Source organism: Pyrenophora tritici-repentis, chromosome 10 (assembly GCF_003171515.1).
Source record: "Pyrenophora tritici-repentis strain M4 chromosome 10, whole genome shotgun sequence".
NCBI lineage: Eukaryota > Fungi > Ascomycota > Dothideomycetes > Pleosporales > Pleosporaceae > Pyrenophora > Pyrenophora tritici-repentis.
In genome coordinates this window covers 1,186,442-1,206,252 of record NC_089399.1, presented here as the reverse complement: position 1 = coordinate 1,206,252, position 19,811 = coordinate 1,186,442, and the positions used below count along the sequence as shown (strand labels likewise).

Sequence of the window (19,811 nt, the reverse complement as noted above, 5' to 3'; positions counted from 1 at the left end):
CACATGCCTTGTGGTCGCTGCAAGAAAGCTTTGGTACCGTTGCCGTGGCTCTGGAGGGAATTGACGATGCAGCACACAGCTGCGCACGAGCCCCGTCCGCGGCAGTACCGACCCGCCACTACCCAAGTACCCTCTGTTGATCGACAGACATCTTAATTGCACCTCACATCATGTGTCGCTCGCTTGCTGAACCTAACCTCATACATTGCCTGGTCGCGGGATTGCTATTGCTACTTAAGTGACGACTGCCCACTGTGCTCCCCATGTCTTCTCCCAGCACCACACATGGCATGCCCACTACTAAGCGCTTGAGGCTGCCTGCCTCGCCACTGTATTGCATCCACTTATCCATGACGCGAACGTACACAACAGAACACAAGCTTTTAAGACAGAGCCTCGCCCCCTCAACACATGCATTTGAGATTTCAGCGTTGATCTTGGTCGCCGTCTGACGCTTCGCTCGCAGATCATGACCGTCGTGGTACACTATCCACAAACCCCCAAAGCCCCTCACGCCTTCAACGCCAAAACACTTTTGCCCAAATGCGCAACCTCCATATTGAGCCGAAGAGAGGCCTGGTGTTTCCATGCACCTTCCAGCAGACGAGTGCGAACATGCAGAAGATTACGGCCGTCTTGCACCCTCGTCTCGCTCGCTGAGTGAGACAGTCACTGTGTCAGGGAACACCAATAGTGCCAGAAGACTCGAGCCTCGCGAGAACATTCCGTGAGTGTGCTTCCGGCAAGCCATAGTCCAAATCGCAGAACAGATACAACTCCAGACCCTTCCGGCAGCGTCCCGCCTAGTGTGGGTTTTGTGCTCAGGACGCGTCCATTTTGTCCACAATGCTGTCTATGGCCATCGAACGGGTAGACGGCGTAGTCGGTGTCGGCGGTGCTTTCCCTTCGGTTTTGATCGAGGCAGTCGGCTGCTGCAACTGCGGTGGCACTGTTCGAGGTGGAGATAGGGACGAGCTTGCTACGTCCGCCTCTCCCGAGTCGTTGTCGTCCCCCAGGGTCTCGTCGACCTCTCGTAGCCAGTTGGCTTTTAGCACATCCATGGGAGGATCCAAGTCACCTGGTTTGCCGCCGCGCCGAGCTTCTGCAGCAGTCATCTTTCTCTCGCCGCGTTTGTGGGGATGGAAATGCATGCGGCGGAGATGACTTGCAGCATTGTAGCATTCGTTGTACCTCTTCCCAGTCTGGCATGCTTTGCAGTTGGCAAGGAACGACTTGTCTGGCGAAGTGTCGATGGTCACCCATACCTTCCGCGTCTTCTTATGCACGCGGTTGGTATGACGTCGTAGCTCATGCTCACTGCGGAAGCCATCGGGATAGTCAGAACAGACGGGACACTTCAGTCGCAAGACTCTGCGCGACGGAGCTTTTGAATTTGCCTCTGATGTTGGCGAGGATTTGGATGTGGTTTCAACGCTAGGAGCTGTCACAACGGTTGCTCTTGGAGCTGGAGGCGGCTCTAATGGCTCGCTAACTTGGGTAGTGGTAACCGTCGGGGTTTTGGCCGCGCCTTCTCTCATTCTGGCTCTGGACCTCGTCGGAGGCATGTATTTGATGGTAAGTGATAATCCAAGCGTCTGAAAAGGCTGGGATACGGCGGCTTTGTCCGGTTCCGTCCCAGGTGAGTCGAGTCAAGACTTGGCAGGATGTACTGGTGGGGCGTGTAGTTCAGCTTCAGCGGCAGCTAGATGCGACGGGCCTAGAGGATAGCACGAGTGCCGCTTGGGGTACTAGGAAGGTGTCGTGTGTTTCCAGGTCGATCTGGGGGAGCGCGGGGGGCCAGGCTACAAGATATCCCGATTTTTGCTGGGTCCAGTCGAGGTGCGCACGAGGCTGGAATGGCGCAGTCAGCCTCGTCTCCCATCATGAGTGGGCGAACCTGGAGCTGCAAGCCACGCTATAAGCGGCAGGCTGGCGAGCTGAGTGCTTATTGGAGCATCTGCCTCAGGCTGAACGACGTCCATGGGAGCCAGGGCGAATCACATGGGGACGCCGCGTATAGAGAGACCGGTTTCCAGGCCACTCGGCCAGATAATAAAAAAGAAACGAAGGATGCCGTCAAACCCTGGCTCGGATCATGCCGCCATGGTGACGAACTGCAAGTCTAAGAGAACAGAGGGCTGCGAGCTTGCTAGCGCGAGCATGGCTGCTGTGGTCGTCGTGCCTTTCCTATTCCGGCCTGCTGGCGGTCGCAAGTCGGTCTGGAGAGCTACACAATCAACGTGACGACTTGGGCTCGCATCACAAACCCCAAACTCGACCCATCTCATCATTGCTTCTTACGGGCATCAGCGGCGGGCAGCCGTCGCAGTTCCCCCTCCCCACCCTCGTGCTCGTGCCTTTTGCCGTCTTCAGCCTTACTGCGACTAAGTTCCGGAACAGTCCGCCTTTCTGTTGGCCCAAGCGGAGCCGAGGTCATGGGCGAATCAGCGCATCGAGACACATTTTTTTGTTTTACGAAGAGTCGCCGATTTGCAACCCAATTGGTCTTTTGTCCAAGCCTCGAGTCCAGCTGCACTGCAAACCGATGGTCTGCTTGGCCTGCATTTGGAAAGCACAACATGGCTGCCATCCTTCATCGACGCCAGCCTCAATTCACCTGGCTCCCGCTGCTTCTCTGGTCCGAGCTGGCCATGTCTCAGGTGAGGCGCAATACGAATGTATGAAGACATTACGGGCACAACTCTCACCCTGACCCTTGACGTCCGCCTCGCCAACCCCAGCCCAAGCTTGGCCCTTCACTTTCGATAGACGGCAAATGGGCGTCGGGCGTAAGATCGGTGGCCATGGGTCCGAAGCTGACATCAAGCTGCCACGAAACCTTATTTACCGTTTGGAAGTTTGGAACCGACGCCGAGGGAAGCCTACCAAGGGTATGGTACTCTTCTTGGCCCCTATGACATTGTGCATCGCGCCATATCCACAATATGTACTGCGTCGTATCAGGGCCACCTGCGGCCCCGTTTCTGCACGAGGCATGCCATTGATGACATTCATCTGACGATGCTACAACACTTCTGCGACGTGACCTGGACATGCTCCGCCCGCTACATGTCAGCCTTCCGTCTGCCGCTGCCCCATATGCTCTGCCCAGGCAAACGACACGAAAGCATGCTTATCGATTCGTAAGCTTTCTAGCCGGCGCTGGCATGGACCCGTGTTCCATGTCTCAAGCATGCCCAACGGCTTGCAAAGTGCGGTATACGTCGGTTCATACGGTTGGTTGCGGACCGGGAGGGGTGGGGTGCAACGGCTTCACCGCAAGACAAGTACTGGTGTTGGTATAGACTCTGGGCCCATACTTGCTCTGCATCCTCTCCGCTTGGCTCGCACTTGATTCCTGATTCCGACTGTCACCATACACGACTAATACAAACGCAGTCCTACACATCTCAGGCGACGGCGCTCATGGGCATCCAGTTCGTTGCCAGAACGCAGTGTGACAGACGGTCAGTTTTTCGGGAGACGAGCTGAAGATGTGACACGCCTCTTTGGATTGAGCCCCTCTCAACATGGCTTGTACTTGGACGTGTAGAAACCGGAGTAGATCGGAGTTCCCGAAAGGGCTAGTAATGGATTTCACATGTCTTGGAAGTAGAAGCCGATGATGCAGTAATGCTTCCCAACAAATACCATTGTAGGACAGGGCTGCGTGTCTGACTTAAAGTACCCTACGAGTGTCCTGGTGCGAAGTGAATAAGGGCCGACTAGACGGCAATGACCCAACAGACAAGAGCCGTCTTACCACAAACAAGCCTCGTGCAGCATTTCGAACGCTGGAGAGTGAGCGGTATATATGCCAACTGGACGTACACGGCAGCACTTGGCGAACAAAACACGCTTGTTGCACATGGGCTTGAGCCACTTTGAGCTACGCTGCAGAGTGCGGATGCGTGGAGTACTGTTTTGCACGGGAGATGCTCAGACTAAAGGATACAGAGTTGTGGGGCAAGGCGGGAACACGTGATGCTTCAACGAATGGGTATTTGACAGCGCAGCATGGCCGCAAGCCTGCAGACGATGCATTGTGCGCATCTCTAGTGCATCTTCGGGGCTTACGTACAGACAGTAATGCCGAAATTCAAAGCGTTGTTGAGGCTTCGAAGCGAGGTCAAAAGGCTTGATAGACCCCTGGCCTGGTTTTCAGGCAAAGATCAACGCAACGCCGGTCCTCCAGCTTGGTAAGTACGTGACTTACCTAGTCTACAGCTCAAGACAGGCTTACCAGATAAAGAGTTTGTTAGTGCATTCCTAGGAACTGGCCTGTCAGTCTTGGAAGCTATCGTCTGTTGAGGGTATGACACGATGAAGGGTTCAATGAATTTGGGGTACCGGACATGTGGTTTGTTTGTTTGTTATTATTATTATTGTTGTTATTATTATTATTGTTGTTGTTGTTGTTATTGTTGTTGTTGCTTGATATGTTAATCTCTTTGGTGAACAAGCAAATTGTTTGCAAATGGTGTTGTAGACACGGACCCACTGTTGGCGGTTCGGGCAGAAACAGGGGTACAAACGGCAATTGGCAGTCATACACTCCGACGCTGCATTCAACGCCTTCGTCACAACATCGAAGTTGGAGTTGATACAAACCACGCCCACATATGAAAGCATATGCTGGCCACCGTACGACGTAGTATGTATACCTGAAGGTAGCGACTGACGAAATCCCGCCCCACGCGCCAGCTCCCCTGCTTCGCGCAGCCTTTTACCTTATCGCCATGCGACCCCCTAGCCTTTCGAGGTGACCAAGCCGCAATCACGAGACATGTCGGCTCCTTCCAGCGATAGCCGACGCTCAGGCGACTCTGATGGCTGGACCGCATCTTCGCACACGTACATCGCAAGGAACTCTGGCGTCTATACAGACAATGGCGAGGGTGGCTCTTCCCCGCGGCGAAGCCAAGACTCAAGGCCCGACACAGGCGCAACCAACGGCGCAACGACTCTAGGATCGGTACACACACTGACTAGGGAATCCGTGCAAGAGGAAGACGTCGCCCGTCGTAAGCAACGCGTTCGCCGATCTGGCGCCTTCCTTCTCGACTCCACCTTTGCCAGCGGGCCGCGACAGCGTCATGCCTACCAAGACGCCCGCACCGAAGACCTAAAGGGTAAGCGCAGCTCGCGGAAGGAAGGACGGCAGGAGCGGGTCCCCAGAACGCGGCAGTCGCCTCCCAGCTCACCTGGCGCATCTGGCATGGACTTGGTCAACTCCCAGGAAATGGACAGCAACCGCATTCATGTAGCCAGGGCCAGGCAGAGCGCATACGAAATGCACTCTCCGCCCATTGATCCAAACCAGCTAGTACACATGGCGCTGAACTTGAGTGAGAGTCGGAGGAGACATGTCAATGCAGGCCAGCTCATGGCCTCGCAACCACGTGCTGCGTCTGGCACGCAGCGAGAAGCCAGCTTCTCAAACTACGGCGCAGGAGGCAGTCTAAGACAGTACCTGAATGAACAACGGCGAGCCTCTCGTAACATATCTCCAATGGGCAAGAGCTCTCCCACCCGCCACATGTCTACCTCGATACAGAGAAGCGGATCCATCCCTTTTCTGTCTTCTCAGACCATCAACCCTTCAGCTGCTACGCTCGCACGAGTGGATAAAGCTCGTGCATATATCGAGCTTCAAATCGAATATCTGCGATTGCTCGAATATCTACCACCTCTGAAACCAGACGCTAACGCCCCAGGCAACTTTGTTGTGTCCTCTAATAACGTCCCAGGCAGCCCACAAGCCCAGCTCACCCGTGTGCCATCGTACGCTGGCAAACAACACCAACTGGGCCGTCCTTACAACCCCCTACAATATATCCGGAACCGACGGAGCAGGGCTCGCGAACGCCTGGCACTCGATCACCCGCCGGAAGAATTCGAGCATGTTGAGCATGTACACGAATGGGTGGATCGAGTTGAGCAGTATGCCAAACATGCTACCTACCGTCGAGATGATGCCGTACAGCTACCCAAGCTTCACCCCGACCATGACATAGTCCCTGCACCACCCAACAAACCTGCGAGACCTCACAAGGGCTGGCTCTTCACCCCACAAGAACTGCTAGCAGATGCGCACTGGCTGGAGCAAGGTGACAACAAGATGCTAGTCGAGAATCGCCATGGCCGAAAGATCTTCCCGCCGAGAGAAGTGCAGCAGAAAGACCTACTTCATCCACGTGCAAGCATCGAGACTTCAGACAAGCGAAGAAAGAGCTGGATTGACGGCTTGCCCAGCATCGCATTGGATCCCACCACAGGAGATGAGAGTGACAAAGGCAGCGAACGCGGACGCAAGCGAAGACTACTACCAGCGCTGCGTACTGATAGCCCCAGGGGTGGCAAACATTCTAGACGAGGCTCCCGACTGCGGACACATGACGATTCTGATAGTTCCGATTCAGAGCCTGATACGAGGAAACGCAAGATCCGTGTTATAACTGACCCCGAGCACAACACCGGCCCACTCGCTCTGCTCCTCGAACAACAAGCCAAACAATACCAAGACAAATCTCCCGCCTTCATCTCACCCGATACACCAAACAAGTGGGGCCGCGACGAAGACATCACATCCGACGGCAAACCTTCTCGAGATTCACTAGAAGTCCCACGTCCCACGAATGGTTTCGCGTATATCAAAGACCATGCCAACTTCAAGAAACCGCCGAAGCCGCGGCCAAAGTCTAGTCTAACTATTGACAACATTGAGCCCCGATCGTCCCTCGACAATCAGGACAGTACAGCTCCAAGTACCCCACATGCCAAACAGTTTGGACATGTTGGTAGTGATCTTTCGTCACCTGCAAGTCGGTCAGGTTCGCAGACAAGAAAGTCGAAGCGAAGCAAATTCAACAACATCTTTCATTCGCACGAACATAGCGAAGAGCACAAGCATGAGCTGCGCCCAGATACGGCCGAAACAGACAAGAAAGGCAGGTCACGGCAAACCAGTGAAGAGACATCTGACGAGAAACACATCGGGACAGCAATACTAGCAGCTCCTGGTGCAGTAATGAACCTACTCGGTCACCGTAAGAACGATAGTGTCAGCAGCTTGCCTAGCCCTGAGAAGTTGCGTCGAAGAGAGACCCAAGAGCCACATTCAGCTGTTACGCGATTCTTCAAGGGTGTCAAGAACGAGGGTACGAAAGTCGGTGACATCATCTTCAGACGAGATCGGGCAGACGACTCCGACTCTGACACCATGTCGGATCGCAATTCCGTGGAATTTGACGATGATGTTGCTACGAAAGCGAAAAGTGTCAAACGACCAACGATTAATCGCATCTCTACTACAGATACAGAAGGTAGCGTAACCTCTCTGCATAAAGACCGCAATCATCTTGATCTGCCTTCGTTCCGTCCTATTCATTCAATTGATGACGAGAATTCGGACCAAGAGCACCACATTTCGCGCCAGACCCGAGAGCGAAAGGACAGTCGATCGCCTCGTCTCGACCGGCTCCTGCCGCCACGCATGGATCTTGGTACCATTTCAGGCAACTCGTCTCAGGCATCACTTAGTTCCATTCACAGCAACAGTCAAGATCGAATGAACCAAGTTCTCGCTCGGCCTGGTGTTACCGGCGAGAGCCTCCCACCTACTGGACTTCGGAACGCACAGGCAGCGAGCAGGCAGCGCAGTGGCTCTCGACCAGGACCCACCGGAAGGCATTGGAGTATTACCGATAATGGTGACCATGATGGTGACCGCAAAAACAACGCGAATATGGTTACACAATCAGATATTGCCCGTGTTCGCGCACTATTCCTCTGCTCTGGCGTCAAGGCAAAAGAAATCGTCCGTCGTGCACAAGCCCAGCGAAACCCGCCCGAATTCCTTTTACGCGCTGCTGCTACATCGAAGATACAGCTCTATCCCGTTTCCACCAAGGAAGAGCATGTGCTGGCTGCACGTATATTGGTCAAAGATCTTGAGTCATCTACAAGAGCTTTGCAGTCGACTCTTGAATCCTTCCGCGACAAAGCCATTCAACAACTCACAAACCAAATCTCAAGTCTGCAATCCACAGTCGATTCCGACCTGATGCCGCGTATCTTGGAGGGCGGGGACGAGGCTGTGCGTATCACAAGTGAAGTTTCCGGCAGAGGGCCCCTACAAGTCAAGCAGATCACCGATGATATTGATCGCATGATCCGGGCACGGAGACGCAGAATGAGGTGGGTACGGAGCTTCGGCTGGATGTTGGTTGAATGGGGCCTTGTTGCTGTTATGTGGTGTGTATGGCTCATAGTGGTGCTTGTTGGCTCGGTGAAGAGGGTGTTTGGGATGGGGTTGGGAGTCATCCGATGGCTGCTGTGGCTCTAGTTTCGCCCTGCAGTATATTATATTGGCCCGTGTTATGGTTTTGCGGCATGTCCGCATATGGCGTTTAGGTAGTCGGTGTTTGGACGGGTTGGATACCGCGATACCAGGATGCACAAAGTGTTGTATGATCACAAACTGCAAGTTTCTTATGTACATGTTAGTATAGCTCTGTAATGAACATCTTGAATACTTCTAACACAATCCAAGTACTTGGTGTGAACAGATTGTGAATCACTAGATGCAGAAACCTTAAAGTTTTTGTTGGTTCGATGTTTGGTGCTCAAAGTTAACTGCACGTGCCTTGACCGCGCCGCCAGCGCCACGCGTCTACGTCATCTGTTCGTCGCGACCGGCTTCACCCTTCTGCACTCAACAACACTAGGCAACACACGTGCAGGACTGTGCAAAGGCTCTCTAGCGCACCAAATCATCTCCCGCTCGTCAAACTCGATCCCCCACACAACATCCAGAATGAGGCATTGTTGATCTTCTTGAATTCAACTGTAGCCAGTCGAAATGGATCTCCAGACGGCGTTCGTGGCCAGCGGCCATGACAGCATCGGCGCTCTGTCGGTACGTACCTGCATTACACCCAGCCTTACCCAATGTATATTCACTAACATATTTCGGCATCAAGTCTCCCGGACCGTCGTCTTTCGCCGCTCTCGCTGCGGCTTTCATTCCGACGGCCGTGATTGCGACTTTGTACATTCTCGCATTCGTCCTCATCAGACCAAAGTTCCCTAACATCTATTCTCCGAGAACGTACATTGGCACAGTCGAGGAAAAGAATCGCACGCCATGTCCGAAATCACCAGGTTACTTTGGCTGGGTCCACACGATAAGGACCGTCCCTGATAAATTCATGCTTTATCATCACTCGCTCGACTCATACTTGTTTCTTCGCTTTCTCAGGACCTTGATCTTCATCTGCATCGTGGGTGCCGTGATAACCTGGCCGATCCTCATGCCAGTCAACTGGACAGGTGGCGGCAGGTCCAGGGAGCTAAATCGCATTGCAATCGGCAATGTGAAGAAGAAGAACCATCTTTATGCTCATGCTGTTGTTTCTTGGGTTTTCTTCAGCTTCGTCATGTTCACAGTCGCGCGTGAACGGCTTTGGCTCATTGGACTGCGACAGGCGTGGAAGCTATCCAAGACAAACGCGAAGAGATTGTCCTCGCGCACTGTTCTCTATCTCTCGGCACCTATCGCAGCTCTTGACGAGAGCAACATGCATAGATTCTTCGGCGACGACGCAGTCAGGATATGGCCAGTCACCAAGGGCGATAAGCTGGTATCCCTCGTCTCAGAAAGGGACTCGAAAGTTGAAAAGCTGGAGAGTGCCGAAATGACATTGATCCTAAATGTTCATAAAGAAGTGGGGAAGAGCCACAACCGGAACATCAAATACGAGCAGCTACCGAAGCAAATGAAGAAGTCATTACGTCCGACCCACAAGTCGAAGACGCCAGTTGTTGGAAAGGAAGTCGACAGCATCAATTACTACCGCGACCAAATCAAAGAGAAGGAGGGTGAAATTGAAAAAGCCCGCGAATCAAACGAGACAGTCGAAAGCCGTAATGGCGCAGCAGCGGTATTTGTGGAATACCGCACGCAGCCTGCGGCTCAGCGAGCTTACCAACAAGTCGCGTCCTCAGATGTGCTGGCTCTTGCACCCCGCTTCTTAGGGCACACACCGAGCGATATCGTCTGGAAGAATCTGAATCTGCCACCAGCACGCCGTATATCGCAAAGTGGTGTCGCGATCTCCCTCGTGGTCGCTACCATCATATTCTGGTCAATTCCCGTCTCTGTAGTTGGTGCCGTCTCAAACGTTCAGTATCTTGCCGAGAACTTCGAGTGGCTTTCGTTCCTCAATAAGCTTCCGCCTACGTTGATGAACTTGCTGAGTGGTCTGCTACCTCCGCTTCTGCTGAGTGCATTAGCTAGTTATGTGCCGAACATCTTCAGATGTAAGTATACTTCATTAGTACACTCCGAATTGAACATGGCTTATCAGCGCAGATATATTCACGAAATTTGGAGACCCTACAAAGACCGTCATCGAGTTGAAGGTACTGAGGTGGTACTACGTCTTCCAAGTGCTGCAGGTCTTTCTCGTCACTACGCTATCATCCGGAGCTGCGGCTGTGGCGTCTCAAATCGCCCAAGACCCAAGCTCAGTACCTCAACTTCTTGCGGAGCGTCTGCCACGAGCATCAAACACCTATCTCACCTACTTTGTTGTCCAGGCATTAACCAATGCTCCGAGCAATATTCTGAATTACACCGATGTTCTGTTCTATGTCTTTTATGACATATTCTGGGACAAGACACCTCGCCAAAAGTACAAGACATACACCTCAATGAGAGGTATGTCCTGGGGCAAATTGTTTCCAAAGTACGGCAACTTTGCTATTATCGGTAAGTCATGTTGGTACCTTCAAGAGGTAACAGTACTAAATTCTCCCAGCGATCGCCTACGCATGCATTGCACCACTTGTTCTTGGCTTTGCTGCCATCGGTCTTGTGATCTTCTACTGGAGCTATCGATACCAACTACTATACACCTCGCAACCTAAGATTGACACCAAAGGCCACGCCTATACGCTTGCTCTTCAGCAGATTCTCACTGGCATCTACATTGCCGAGCTCTGCCTCATCGGTTTATTTAGCCTACGCAACGCCACCGGACCCTTAATTATGCTTGTTATCCTCTTCCTTGCCACAGCTATCTTTAACTACACTATGAATCGCTACCTCGCTCCGCTTGAAGAGTACATGCCTGCAGATCTTGCACCCAAGTCGGAAGACGACGAACAAGCACCTTTCCTCTTGTCAGCCGAAGAAGGCGAGTCTGACGCTCTGCGTCATGCAGAGGAGAGGATCGACCGCGTCAGCGAGCGGACACACGTCCCAGCAAAGGTCATCTCGCCCTTAGCTCGCTTCTTGCAGCCACACGTGTTTGCTAGCCATGCGGCGATGAAGCAATGGCTACGCGACGGCGACTTTGACGAAGACGATGAGCCGCAGTACAAGGAAGAGGACTTGAAGAAGGCATATTTGAACCCAGCGTTTGCGAGCAAGACGCCTATTGTGTGGTTGGCTAGGGACAGTATTGGTGTGAGTAAAGATGAGATTAGCGAGAATGAAAAGGTAGACTTGAAGACTACGGACCAGGGGGCGTGGATCACGGGGGATGGCAAGCTAAAGTGGAGTGTTGATAACTTTGAGGAAGTGCCTGTGTTTAAGCAGGATGCTAAATGGTAGAAAAATATTTGTACTTGGGGCATTTCATTGGGATTGGATTGGTATTGAAATTGAAAGACTGAGCGGGCGATAACTTTTTTAAGCACCAATTTTCCCTTTCGAGTGATGGGACTACTGATTGTGCGAGTATAATCGTGTCGCCTCTCTTCTATTCCACGCAGGAAAGAAACCTGCTCTTCTACTCCACCCATCCTTTCTTGCACTCCTCTGATTCCCTCTTCTGCTCATCGAATCTTCTCCCAATATCCCTCAATCTGCTCTCCCGCTCCTCGAATAGCTGCTCTCCCATTTTCAGGAGCAACAATTCATCGAAATCGCACAGCTTATCTCCGCCAGCCAGTACAGCCATTTTCCTGTACCCCAGTAGCTTGACCTCACTTTCCTTGTACACCTTCATCCTGACACCATATGCAACAGTCTTAAGAAAGAAGGGCAGACAATCCCATTCTTGACCCGTGATGTCGTACTTAACACGGCCGTCCCTTCGATTGATAGATATCGTCGGTTCTTCGTTGAGCCTGCCGTCCGTGGTGTCCAAGGTAAGTGAGTGTGTCCTGGTGTATTCGGCCCACCTCTCCTCTGGCGTCTCCTCTTTCTCAGGGGTTCCATGTTCCGACGATGTATCCTCGTCTGAATGCCTAAACGGCTCTTAGTCCTTCACCTCCAGCTTGTTGAATAGGTTCATTTTTTTTGCCGTACATTGGACTCTTCTTCTCGAAATGCAAGAGGGTGACTAGATCGGCGGGCTTGAGGCCGTAGTGCTTAACACTGTCTGTTTGGGTAATGCCTTCGTCTTTTGCGGGCTCGCTGGGCAAGAGCATGCCTTCATGGTCATTTTCTTCAACCCAGGCTTCCCAGTTCTTCTTGGCTGCTGCTTTGGCCTCTTTTCTTTCGGCCTTGTGGCGGGCTTCGATGATTGCAGGGTCTTCTTTCTGGCGCTTAGTTAGGGGCAGAGGGCTTGAGGGTTCGCCAGATGCAGCGCGCTTCTTCTTGATTAGTATAGGTTTGTCCAAGTTTTCATTCTTACGTTTGGGGCGGCTTGATGGCATGGTGGGCTGGATGTATGCTTGTCGTAGCTGTGGTTATGTAATGTTGTGGATAGGCCTGCTTGATGACGAGAGAGAGAAAGAGACCAGATACAGATGTTGATGTTGCAAGGCAGATTTAAAAGTACAGGAAAGTTTCTTTCGTTTATAGGGCGTCCAAGGTTCCTTGTGCCTTGCGATCAAAGACAAAGCAGGTTTCATGTTGCTGCCCTCTCGGTACCGGAGTCGACTGCAAACGGATCAAAGAACACATGCGCCTGGGTAACTTGGAATAGTTGACACCTTGGTATGCAAAAGCTACTGTAGGCGCCAGAAACGCCTATTAGGAATGAAATAGTGTCGCTTTCAAGTATTCCATGTCACCCAGGTGCATGGGCTTACGTGGAAGGACCTTGTATGGGATTGGCCTGCTACGTCATTTTATCGACAACACGCCCAAAGCATCTCTTTACGTTGGGAGGCATATTCCGGGGGCTGAGATGGGAAGGTACAAGACTGTGGCAGTTCTGTAGTCTTATCGTAAATCAGACGTGCAGGTGCCGCATGCGGCAAGGGGATGCTGCTGACATGGTAAAGGGCGGCACTCGTAGTGACAAACTCTCCACAAAGGCCATGAAGACCATGAGGGCGCATCCAGGCTCTTTATGACCAAGGTTCACGAAAAGTAATGTTTGACGACACTCGGTGTTGCTCTACTCAGCAGTTAGCATGTCCGACGGCTAGTCTAGCACAGACCCCTGCTAAGTTAAGTTAGAAACGCGGGTCGCGGGCTCCACCAAAATTTCCAGAGCTTCGAACTTTCAGTCTCGCGACAAGACGACAACTCTGACAAACACGCCCGGCTATGCTCACCGAACAATTCGTGGCCGCCATTTCGGCGTCAACCAAGCCAAACACCGGCGTCACCAAAGATGCCGGCATTTTCATCCACGAGTTCCAGCCATTGGTTGCGCAGAGACAAGTGTTTAAGAAGAGCGCAACTGCGCCAAATGGCGTCGCTGTGAGCAGCTCGCATATTTTCGCCGCTCAGTCGGAAAAGGCGATTGTTCATGTGTATAGCAGAGAAAAGGGCAACCAGGAGGCTTTGGTACCGTTTCCAGAGCGGATACATAGCATCGCCCTCGCGGCGCAGGACAGCGTGCTGCTGCTGGGAACCGAGAGTGGACGAATATTGGCGTGGGAGGTCAGTTATAGCCCAAATGCGGTAGCCGCAGCGAGGAAACATGCTGATGTATATATTTTAGATCTGCTCCGGTCGCCTCGTCTCTACATCTACATCCCACCTGCAGCCAGTAACATGTATTGTCGTCGACCCCTCGTCCAACTTCTTCCTATCTGGCTCCTCGGATGCCATGATACACGTATGGGCGCTGCCATCGATACTTTCCTTCTCGCCTGACGCCTCACGCTCGCCTTTACATACACTTTCAACCCACCGTGGCCCTATATCGTCCATCGCCTGCGGGCATAGTTGGAGCAGTGCCAACATTGCCGTTTCGATTTCGGGGGACAAGTCGGCCATAGTTTGGGACTACCATAACGGCCAAGCGCTGAGGACATATCTGCTGCAAGAGGCACCCACTGCAGTCACTCTTGATCCGGCAGACCGGGCCTTCTACGTTGCTTATGCCGACGGCAGCCTACAGACCATCGACTTCTACGATGAGGTGCAGAAGCACACGTTGCTCGACCTTCTCCGTGATAGTGCATCGTCTCACCGCCCTATTCAACCGTCACCAAAGACCCGGTTCAGTGCCGACTCGCAGAAGCTGGGTGGTGCGCTCAGTCTGAGTTTGAGCTGGGATGGTACAACATTGTTATCTGGCCATGCAAGCGGTAAGATTGCGACTTGGGACATTGCAAAGGCCAATTATCTCTCTACACCTGCCAATCTGCCAGGCCCTGTTTCAAACCTTCGCTTTCTACCACCTGTAGGCTTCCCCAATACACGGGAGCCAACCTTTAAGATCCAGACTATTGTCAAACCGAAACAGGATGCTGGAATGACAAGCAGCGGGAATGGCCTGATCCCACCAAACTATACCTTGAACATGCAGCTGACAGGCCGGCTGCACATTCCTCACTTGTCTGCCACTGAGAACAAGTCTACGAGGAAGAGTGCATTCAAAGAGGCTCTCACCCACCCCTGCTTTCCTACCGACATGCTGGAAGAGAGCTTAGCCGAATTGGACTCATGGAACGCCCAGAACAAAGGCGGCTCTGCTCCAGCGGCCGACTTCATGGCACTCGATGAAGATAGTACTAGTGGGTCCATATCAGCAGGTGATGCTCAGCAAGCAGAAGTCAAAGAGTTGAAGAAGCAGCTAGCCAGTCTGCAACGCATTCAAAAGGTCACTTTCTCGCAATTAGCAGAATTGCGCCAGGAAAAGGACTACTTTGTTCGCCAAGCAAAGAAGAGGGCTGACCGTGCCAAAGTTCGTGCGAAAAATAATATGGGCCTAGCCCACAATGGCGCAAACGATAGTCATGCAGGCGGCGACGTGGAGATGAACGACTGCACTGACGCCACCTCCGAGTCAGAATCAGACGATATTGATGCGGCTGACGAGTCTTGAACCGCCGGCAACGTTGGAACCGTAGGCACTATGTTGCCGATCTCGAGTCCAGGCAGCCGGGCGGACCCTGCGACGCAGAAGAAGTAATTGATGTCGCGCATGCTTCCCGCCGTACCCGGGCGTGTCGGCTCCGAGACGCTTCGTACACAGTCTGGATCTGTGATACCTCTCCGCGTAAAACTGCTTCATTTATTGCCTAGTCCGTACATCACGACAGGCCTGCGTATCCGAAACTTGATCAATAATACATACGAATCCACCGTTACAAACCTGCCCGCCCACGTTTCCCAGCCGGCGAGCCCCGACAATAGCCCATTCCACCATATCCCGGGCATTCTCGTATCCAACGGACTTGGGACTCTATCGCGAGAACTCTCAAGACGCTGCAGCAAGACTCTTGACCACAAAATGAAGCCCTTTGCAAGCCTGCCATGTCACAGAGCGGGGTAGCTCGTGCAGCCTTTCTCCCTCGCAATTGTACGACTATTGACGAGCTTGCTTGTACCCGCGGAACCAGCAGTACGCCGTGTCTTTCATGTTGCGCTCGGATCAGCGTCAGCTGCACTGCGGGATGAAAAACCAAGTGTGCAGAAGCGGGGGCCGGTTTCGATCACGCAGCTCTTTCCACCCGTCCTGCCGTGTTACTTCGCGGCTTGCGCGGTGGACTCACGGTTCGTGCTGTGGTGCTCCGCACAGAAGGGCGCTTGACAAGAGAAGGGGGAGGAGTAGTGGGCAACATGGTCTAAGGATGCGGGTGCTGCGACAACGACAACTGACAAAGAGCATAGTAAGCTGCGTATGTGAGCTTCTCGGATCGAGGGAAAGGGAGCTTCCATGCTGAGGCGAAACATGTGGACTGAGGGATCAACACAAGATGTCTTGAGCGGTGTGAGTTCACTCGCATATGGTACGACTCGTCCGGCCCCCCGTGGCTATAACGGCCCGTCAAGTATAGTCCTCACAGCAGGGCGTCATGTTCCCCGGGCTGCGCGCTCCTGACTCGCTCAGACGGCAGAGGAGAGGGGGGAAGAAAAGAAAAGACACTAAAATCGTATTCAACGTTACCCGATCCTGCGAACAGCCGTTCGAAAGATGTTGCGCCAATGCAACCGTATGCTCCATGACAAGTTTCCTCACTTAATCGCTGTTTCTCTTCTTATTTTTTTCCCGGGCGTGCACAGAAAATACGGTGAACGAATGGCGTTGTTGCGGAGAGCAGGCTTTTTTTTTCTCGTCGTCTCTGCATGCTCAGGATGACGCCGGTATGTAGCCGCAGCAGGACAACAATGTCTCGTAGACGGGGGGGAATGAAAACAAGAATCCAAGCAATTTTGCCATCAAAGTAGGTTACGTACTGAACCTTGGTCATCGTGTCGAATCTACATACCCACACTATCTCTCCATGTACCTTGGTCCCTCTCAGCCCCCAGCCGAGACAGCCTCCAAGCCTCCACAAACGAGCAAATAGCAAAGAAAATGTGGGGATGAGTGTTTTATTTTTCCTTCCTTCACCGTTCTGACAGCCTCATAATCCGATCCGGCGGCCCCCTCCCATCCATCCCCCATCCCCATGTCCTTCCCTGCCATGCAGGTGACCGACATGAACGTACGGCACGCAACGCACCCAACATGCAACACGCAACATGTATTATGCGAGAGCGGCAAAAAGCAAAGCGGAGCCTAACCACCATCACGGAATATTTACTGCTTCGCGATCTAGATTCATGTAATCTACTATCCATGTGTGTGTGCATGCAATCCACTACTTCCCGCTTGCCTTTGATCCCGTTGCAAGATTCAAACGTCGTGTGCGCCATCGCTTGCACGTCGCCGCACGCCGATTACTAATGTGGTCAGACACCCTGGTCGGCCCGTCTATACTTACACTTTTTACAACATGCTGGCTGGGATCCGTGCCCGTACTTTAATGCTGATGATGAGATAATTCTTCACGTATGCGTTGCATCAGGCTAGTGATTTGGGGGATACCTAGTTTTGTATTGTTTGTTTGTTTTTGTCTGTCTTTCTTATCTACCGCGTGATTGAATCCCACGAGCCTGTCCTCCTGTAACAGAGGAAGGGCCTTGTTTTCGGCTATCACCCTGTGAAGGATCCGGAACTTCCCGTCCTGCAGGGGATCGACAATTCGCACACCCTTGTTTGCTAAGTGTCGTGTCGTGCACAGATGTTGTCGGGAATAGATACGGATGGGTCCGTTGGCCCAAGTTTGAGCTGATGTTTGATGCCGAGGAGCAAGCGGCATGAGCCATAGAGAGACAGCGCATACCGAATAGTGATTTTCATTAGATGGAGGAAAGGTGTAAGGTTAAGATATGCCGGGATGGTGTGTGATCGCCGATAATCGTATGGAAAGTAGAAGAACAAAAACCACCATAAAGATGTTCAACTCTAAGGTCGATCACCCTGAGGCAGATAGTCTTGGTATTCGTCACGGTCGTGTATCCTTGCGGAGTTGACTTGTAGGGAAGAAGAGATGGTACAGTACTCCACCCTCGCTGGAAGGGAGATGTGTCGTAGATGATGCTGAGGTAAAACCAAATGCGTACCGCCGAATGAACCCGAATGCAGGCACTTGTCGTACCATTGCTTTTCCATATATAAGGAACTGAGTTGTATCGGCCGTGAATCATGGTCAGTATGGTGAGGCCGTGGAGACGACGATGCAAGTTGCGAGGAAAGCAGAGCAAGCTCGAGAAACGCCACGCTAGTACTCGCTAAGATGTTTAAAAGAAGCCACCAGATGAAGGTAGATAGACCGAAAGTTTTGAAGGAAAGGTGTCAGGAAGAGTGCGACTTGTGCCGACCTTTATTTCCCGTAGCGTACTCGCCGTCCGGATTCCATTGCTCAGGCGAGAAATCCGGATTCATAAAGTGTGCGGTATTGAAATGTGAACTTGCTCATGTTAGTTGAGGAAGAGTTGCGGATTTTGAGCGTGCTTACTTGCGGAATATAGCCGTCTGGAACTGTTGGACCTGCATTGACGATCCGAAGCCTGGCTCCAGCTCGTACATTGAAGGCCGGAAAGGACCACCCCTCTCAACACCTACGGGAGCTGCCCTTTCGATGCTCACGGGTGGTGGGGGGTGTATAGGAAGTGACACAGGAGGTTGTTCGAGGTGGATGCTGTGATGACTTGGCGGGTTGTACTGGTTCGTGCTGACAGAGTGGATAGATGTAACAAAGTCCATATGAGAGGCGCTAACTGGTGTTACAGGCGTTGGCGCTGGGGCATATGGCTGGACAGGAGTAACCTGGGGGAGGGAAGCGGGGGTTGGGCTAAAGTCGTACGAAAGCGAAAGCGAAGGCCACCGCTGACCCAGACCGACACCAGAGGGATACATTCCTGGGATCATGTTCATGACATCACCAACATTGGTTGCAGTCGGTAGGAAGTCGTCGGTGTAGTTGGCTAGAGCAACGTGCAGCGGCTGCTGTGGCGGGACGGGCTGGTGTTGAACCTGGGGGACATCTTCCGCCTTGTAAAGGATATCGTAGTGGCCGCTAGCTCTGGTTAGCATGGGGGACGAAACAGTAGAGTATATGATAAACTTACGGTCTGTAGAGCAGTCTTAGCATAGGGGCGCCGACAATGGGTCGATGATGTGCATCGGTTGGCTCCAGATAGAAGCTGCGATTGATCTCTTCCCCTGGTGAGCGGTCCAGATACCATACCTCAAGACCGAAGCCAGCAGGCTTGACAAGCGCTTCGGCAAGGGCAGCGACGCCGATGTTGTCGGCTTCGCATTGTGTAGGTTCAATGAAGTTAGCACAGTAGCCCTTGACGTCGCCACTGTCGATGAAATGCCTGAAGTTGTCTGCGTGAGTCTGTATCCAGGCACTTGCGAGGAGCTAGATTTGCTATTAGCTCTTGAATGCCACAGAGAAGATGGGGGTTGCCCACCTTGACGTAAGTGATGATTGCCATGGACTCGCCCATGCTGTTGAAGGTGTTGAGGAGGATGTCGGCAGTTTGGCCATCCATGTTGCGTAGCGAGTTGGCAAGCTTGTGCAAGAGCTCAAAGGCCTCCTCGGCAAAATCAATCCAGATGTCGCGCGAGTAGCCAATGTGCTCGAGCAGGTTGCCCAGCGAGTTGAGGCGGGCTTCTTCCTCGGCAAACTTGTTCACGTCGGCCAGACGCACTAGGGCCTCAAAGTAGGTGAAGGCGATTGCTGTTCATTTTAGCACCGGCAAACAAACTACGACAGGTTCAAAACTCACCCCGCCATCCACAATGACCGTCGCCGCGACAGGTGCGGAAGTAGGCGTATTTGGCAGGCAGTGCAGCCGTCTTGACTTGGAAGACGGGATCTGCGGTGGCATATTGTGTCGTGATGGCAGCGCTGCTTTGGCGTTGGCCAACCAGTGGGCCCTGGGGCAGTCAGCGCGGTCCCCGTCAAAAGGTCAAGCTCATGTGGCAAGCTCATTAAACTCACCGTTACCTCTGGCTCGAAGTCGCTCGAGAGCTTCTGCAGCTGAGCCAACTCGTCGTCGGATGGGTATGCGGCCATGTTGAGGTGGGGATTGCGGTGCTGGTGGCCTGGGTGAT

The 19,811-nt window shown here is 52.7% G+C and overlaps 7 protein-coding genes across 7 annotated transcripts; 3 read left to right on the top strand and 4 right to left on the bottom strand.

Annotated features, from left to right (window-relative positions):
* Positions 1–821: 821 nt before the first annotated feature.
* Positions 822–1,538, bottom strand: PtrM4_042920 (uncharacterized protein; the record flags this gene model as incomplete). Its single annotated transcript, XM_001937397.1, has 1 exon — positions 822–1,538. The coding sequence occupies one exon, from the start codon at positions 1,536–1,538 to the stop codon at positions 822–824; it is 717 nt and encodes a 238-aa protein (XP_001937432.1).
* Positions 1,539–4,786: 3,248 nt separating this feature from the next.
* PtrM4_042910 (uncharacterized protein) lies at positions 4,787–8,347 on the top strand (the record flags this gene model as incomplete). Its single annotated transcript, XM_066104469.1, has 1 exon — positions 4,787–8,347. One exon carries the CDS (start codon positions 4,787–4,789, stop codon positions 8,345–8,347), a length of 3,561 nt encoding a protein of 1,186 aa, XP_065959033.1.
* Positions 8,348–8,863: 516 nt separating this feature from the next.
* PtrM4_042900 (uncharacterized protein) lies at positions 8,864–11,620 on the top strand (the record flags this gene model as incomplete). Its single annotated transcript, XM_001937399.1, has 4 exons — positions 8,864–8,920; positions 8,985–10,323; positions 10,376–10,774; positions 10,824–11,620. 4 exons carry the CDS (start codon positions 8,864–8,866, stop codon positions 11,618–11,620), a joined length of 2,592 nt encoding a protein of 863 aa, XP_001937434.1.
* Positions 11,621–11,798: 178 nt separating this feature from the next.
* PtrM4_042890 (uncharacterized protein) lies at positions 11,799–12,017 on the bottom strand (the record flags this gene model as incomplete). The annotated part of the gene is made up of 1 exon (XM_066104468.1): positions 11,799–12,017. The coding sequence occupies one exon, from the start codon at positions 12,015–12,017 to the stop codon at positions 11,799–11,801; it is 219 nt and encodes a 72-aa protein (XP_065959032.1).
* A 241-nt stretch (positions 12,018–12,258) lies between these two features.
* Positions 12,259–12,669, bottom strand: PtrM4_042880 (uncharacterized protein; the record flags this gene model as incomplete). The annotated part of the gene is made up of 1 exon (XM_001937400.2): positions 12,259–12,669. One exon carries the CDS (start codon positions 12,667–12,669, stop codon positions 12,259–12,261), a length of 411 nt encoding a protein of 136 aa, XP_001937435.2.
* Positions 12,670–13,510: 841 nt separating this feature from the next.
* Positions 13,511–15,242, top strand: PtrM4_042870 (WD40 repeat protein; the record flags this gene model as incomplete). Its single annotated transcript, XM_001937401.1, has 2 exons — positions 13,511–13,849; positions 13,911–15,242. 2 exons carry the CDS (start codon positions 13,511–13,513, stop codon positions 15,240–15,242), a joined length of 1,671 nt encoding a protein of 556 aa, XP_001937436.1.
* A 2,799-nt stretch (positions 15,243–18,041) lies between these two features.
* On the bottom strand, positions 18,042–19,773 carry PtrM4_042860 (Peptidase-C65 domain containing protein; the record flags this gene model as incomplete). The annotated part of the gene is made up of 6 exons (XM_001937402.2): positions 18,042–18,156; positions 18,205–18,765; positions 18,818–19,113; positions 19,166–19,434; positions 19,484–19,634; positions 19,699–19,773. The coding sequence occupies 6 exons, from the start codon at positions 19,771–19,773 to the stop codon at positions 18,042–18,044; spliced, it is 1,467 nt and encodes a 488-aa protein (XP_001937437.2).
* Between the last annotated feature and the right edge of the window lie 38 nt (positions 19,774–19,811).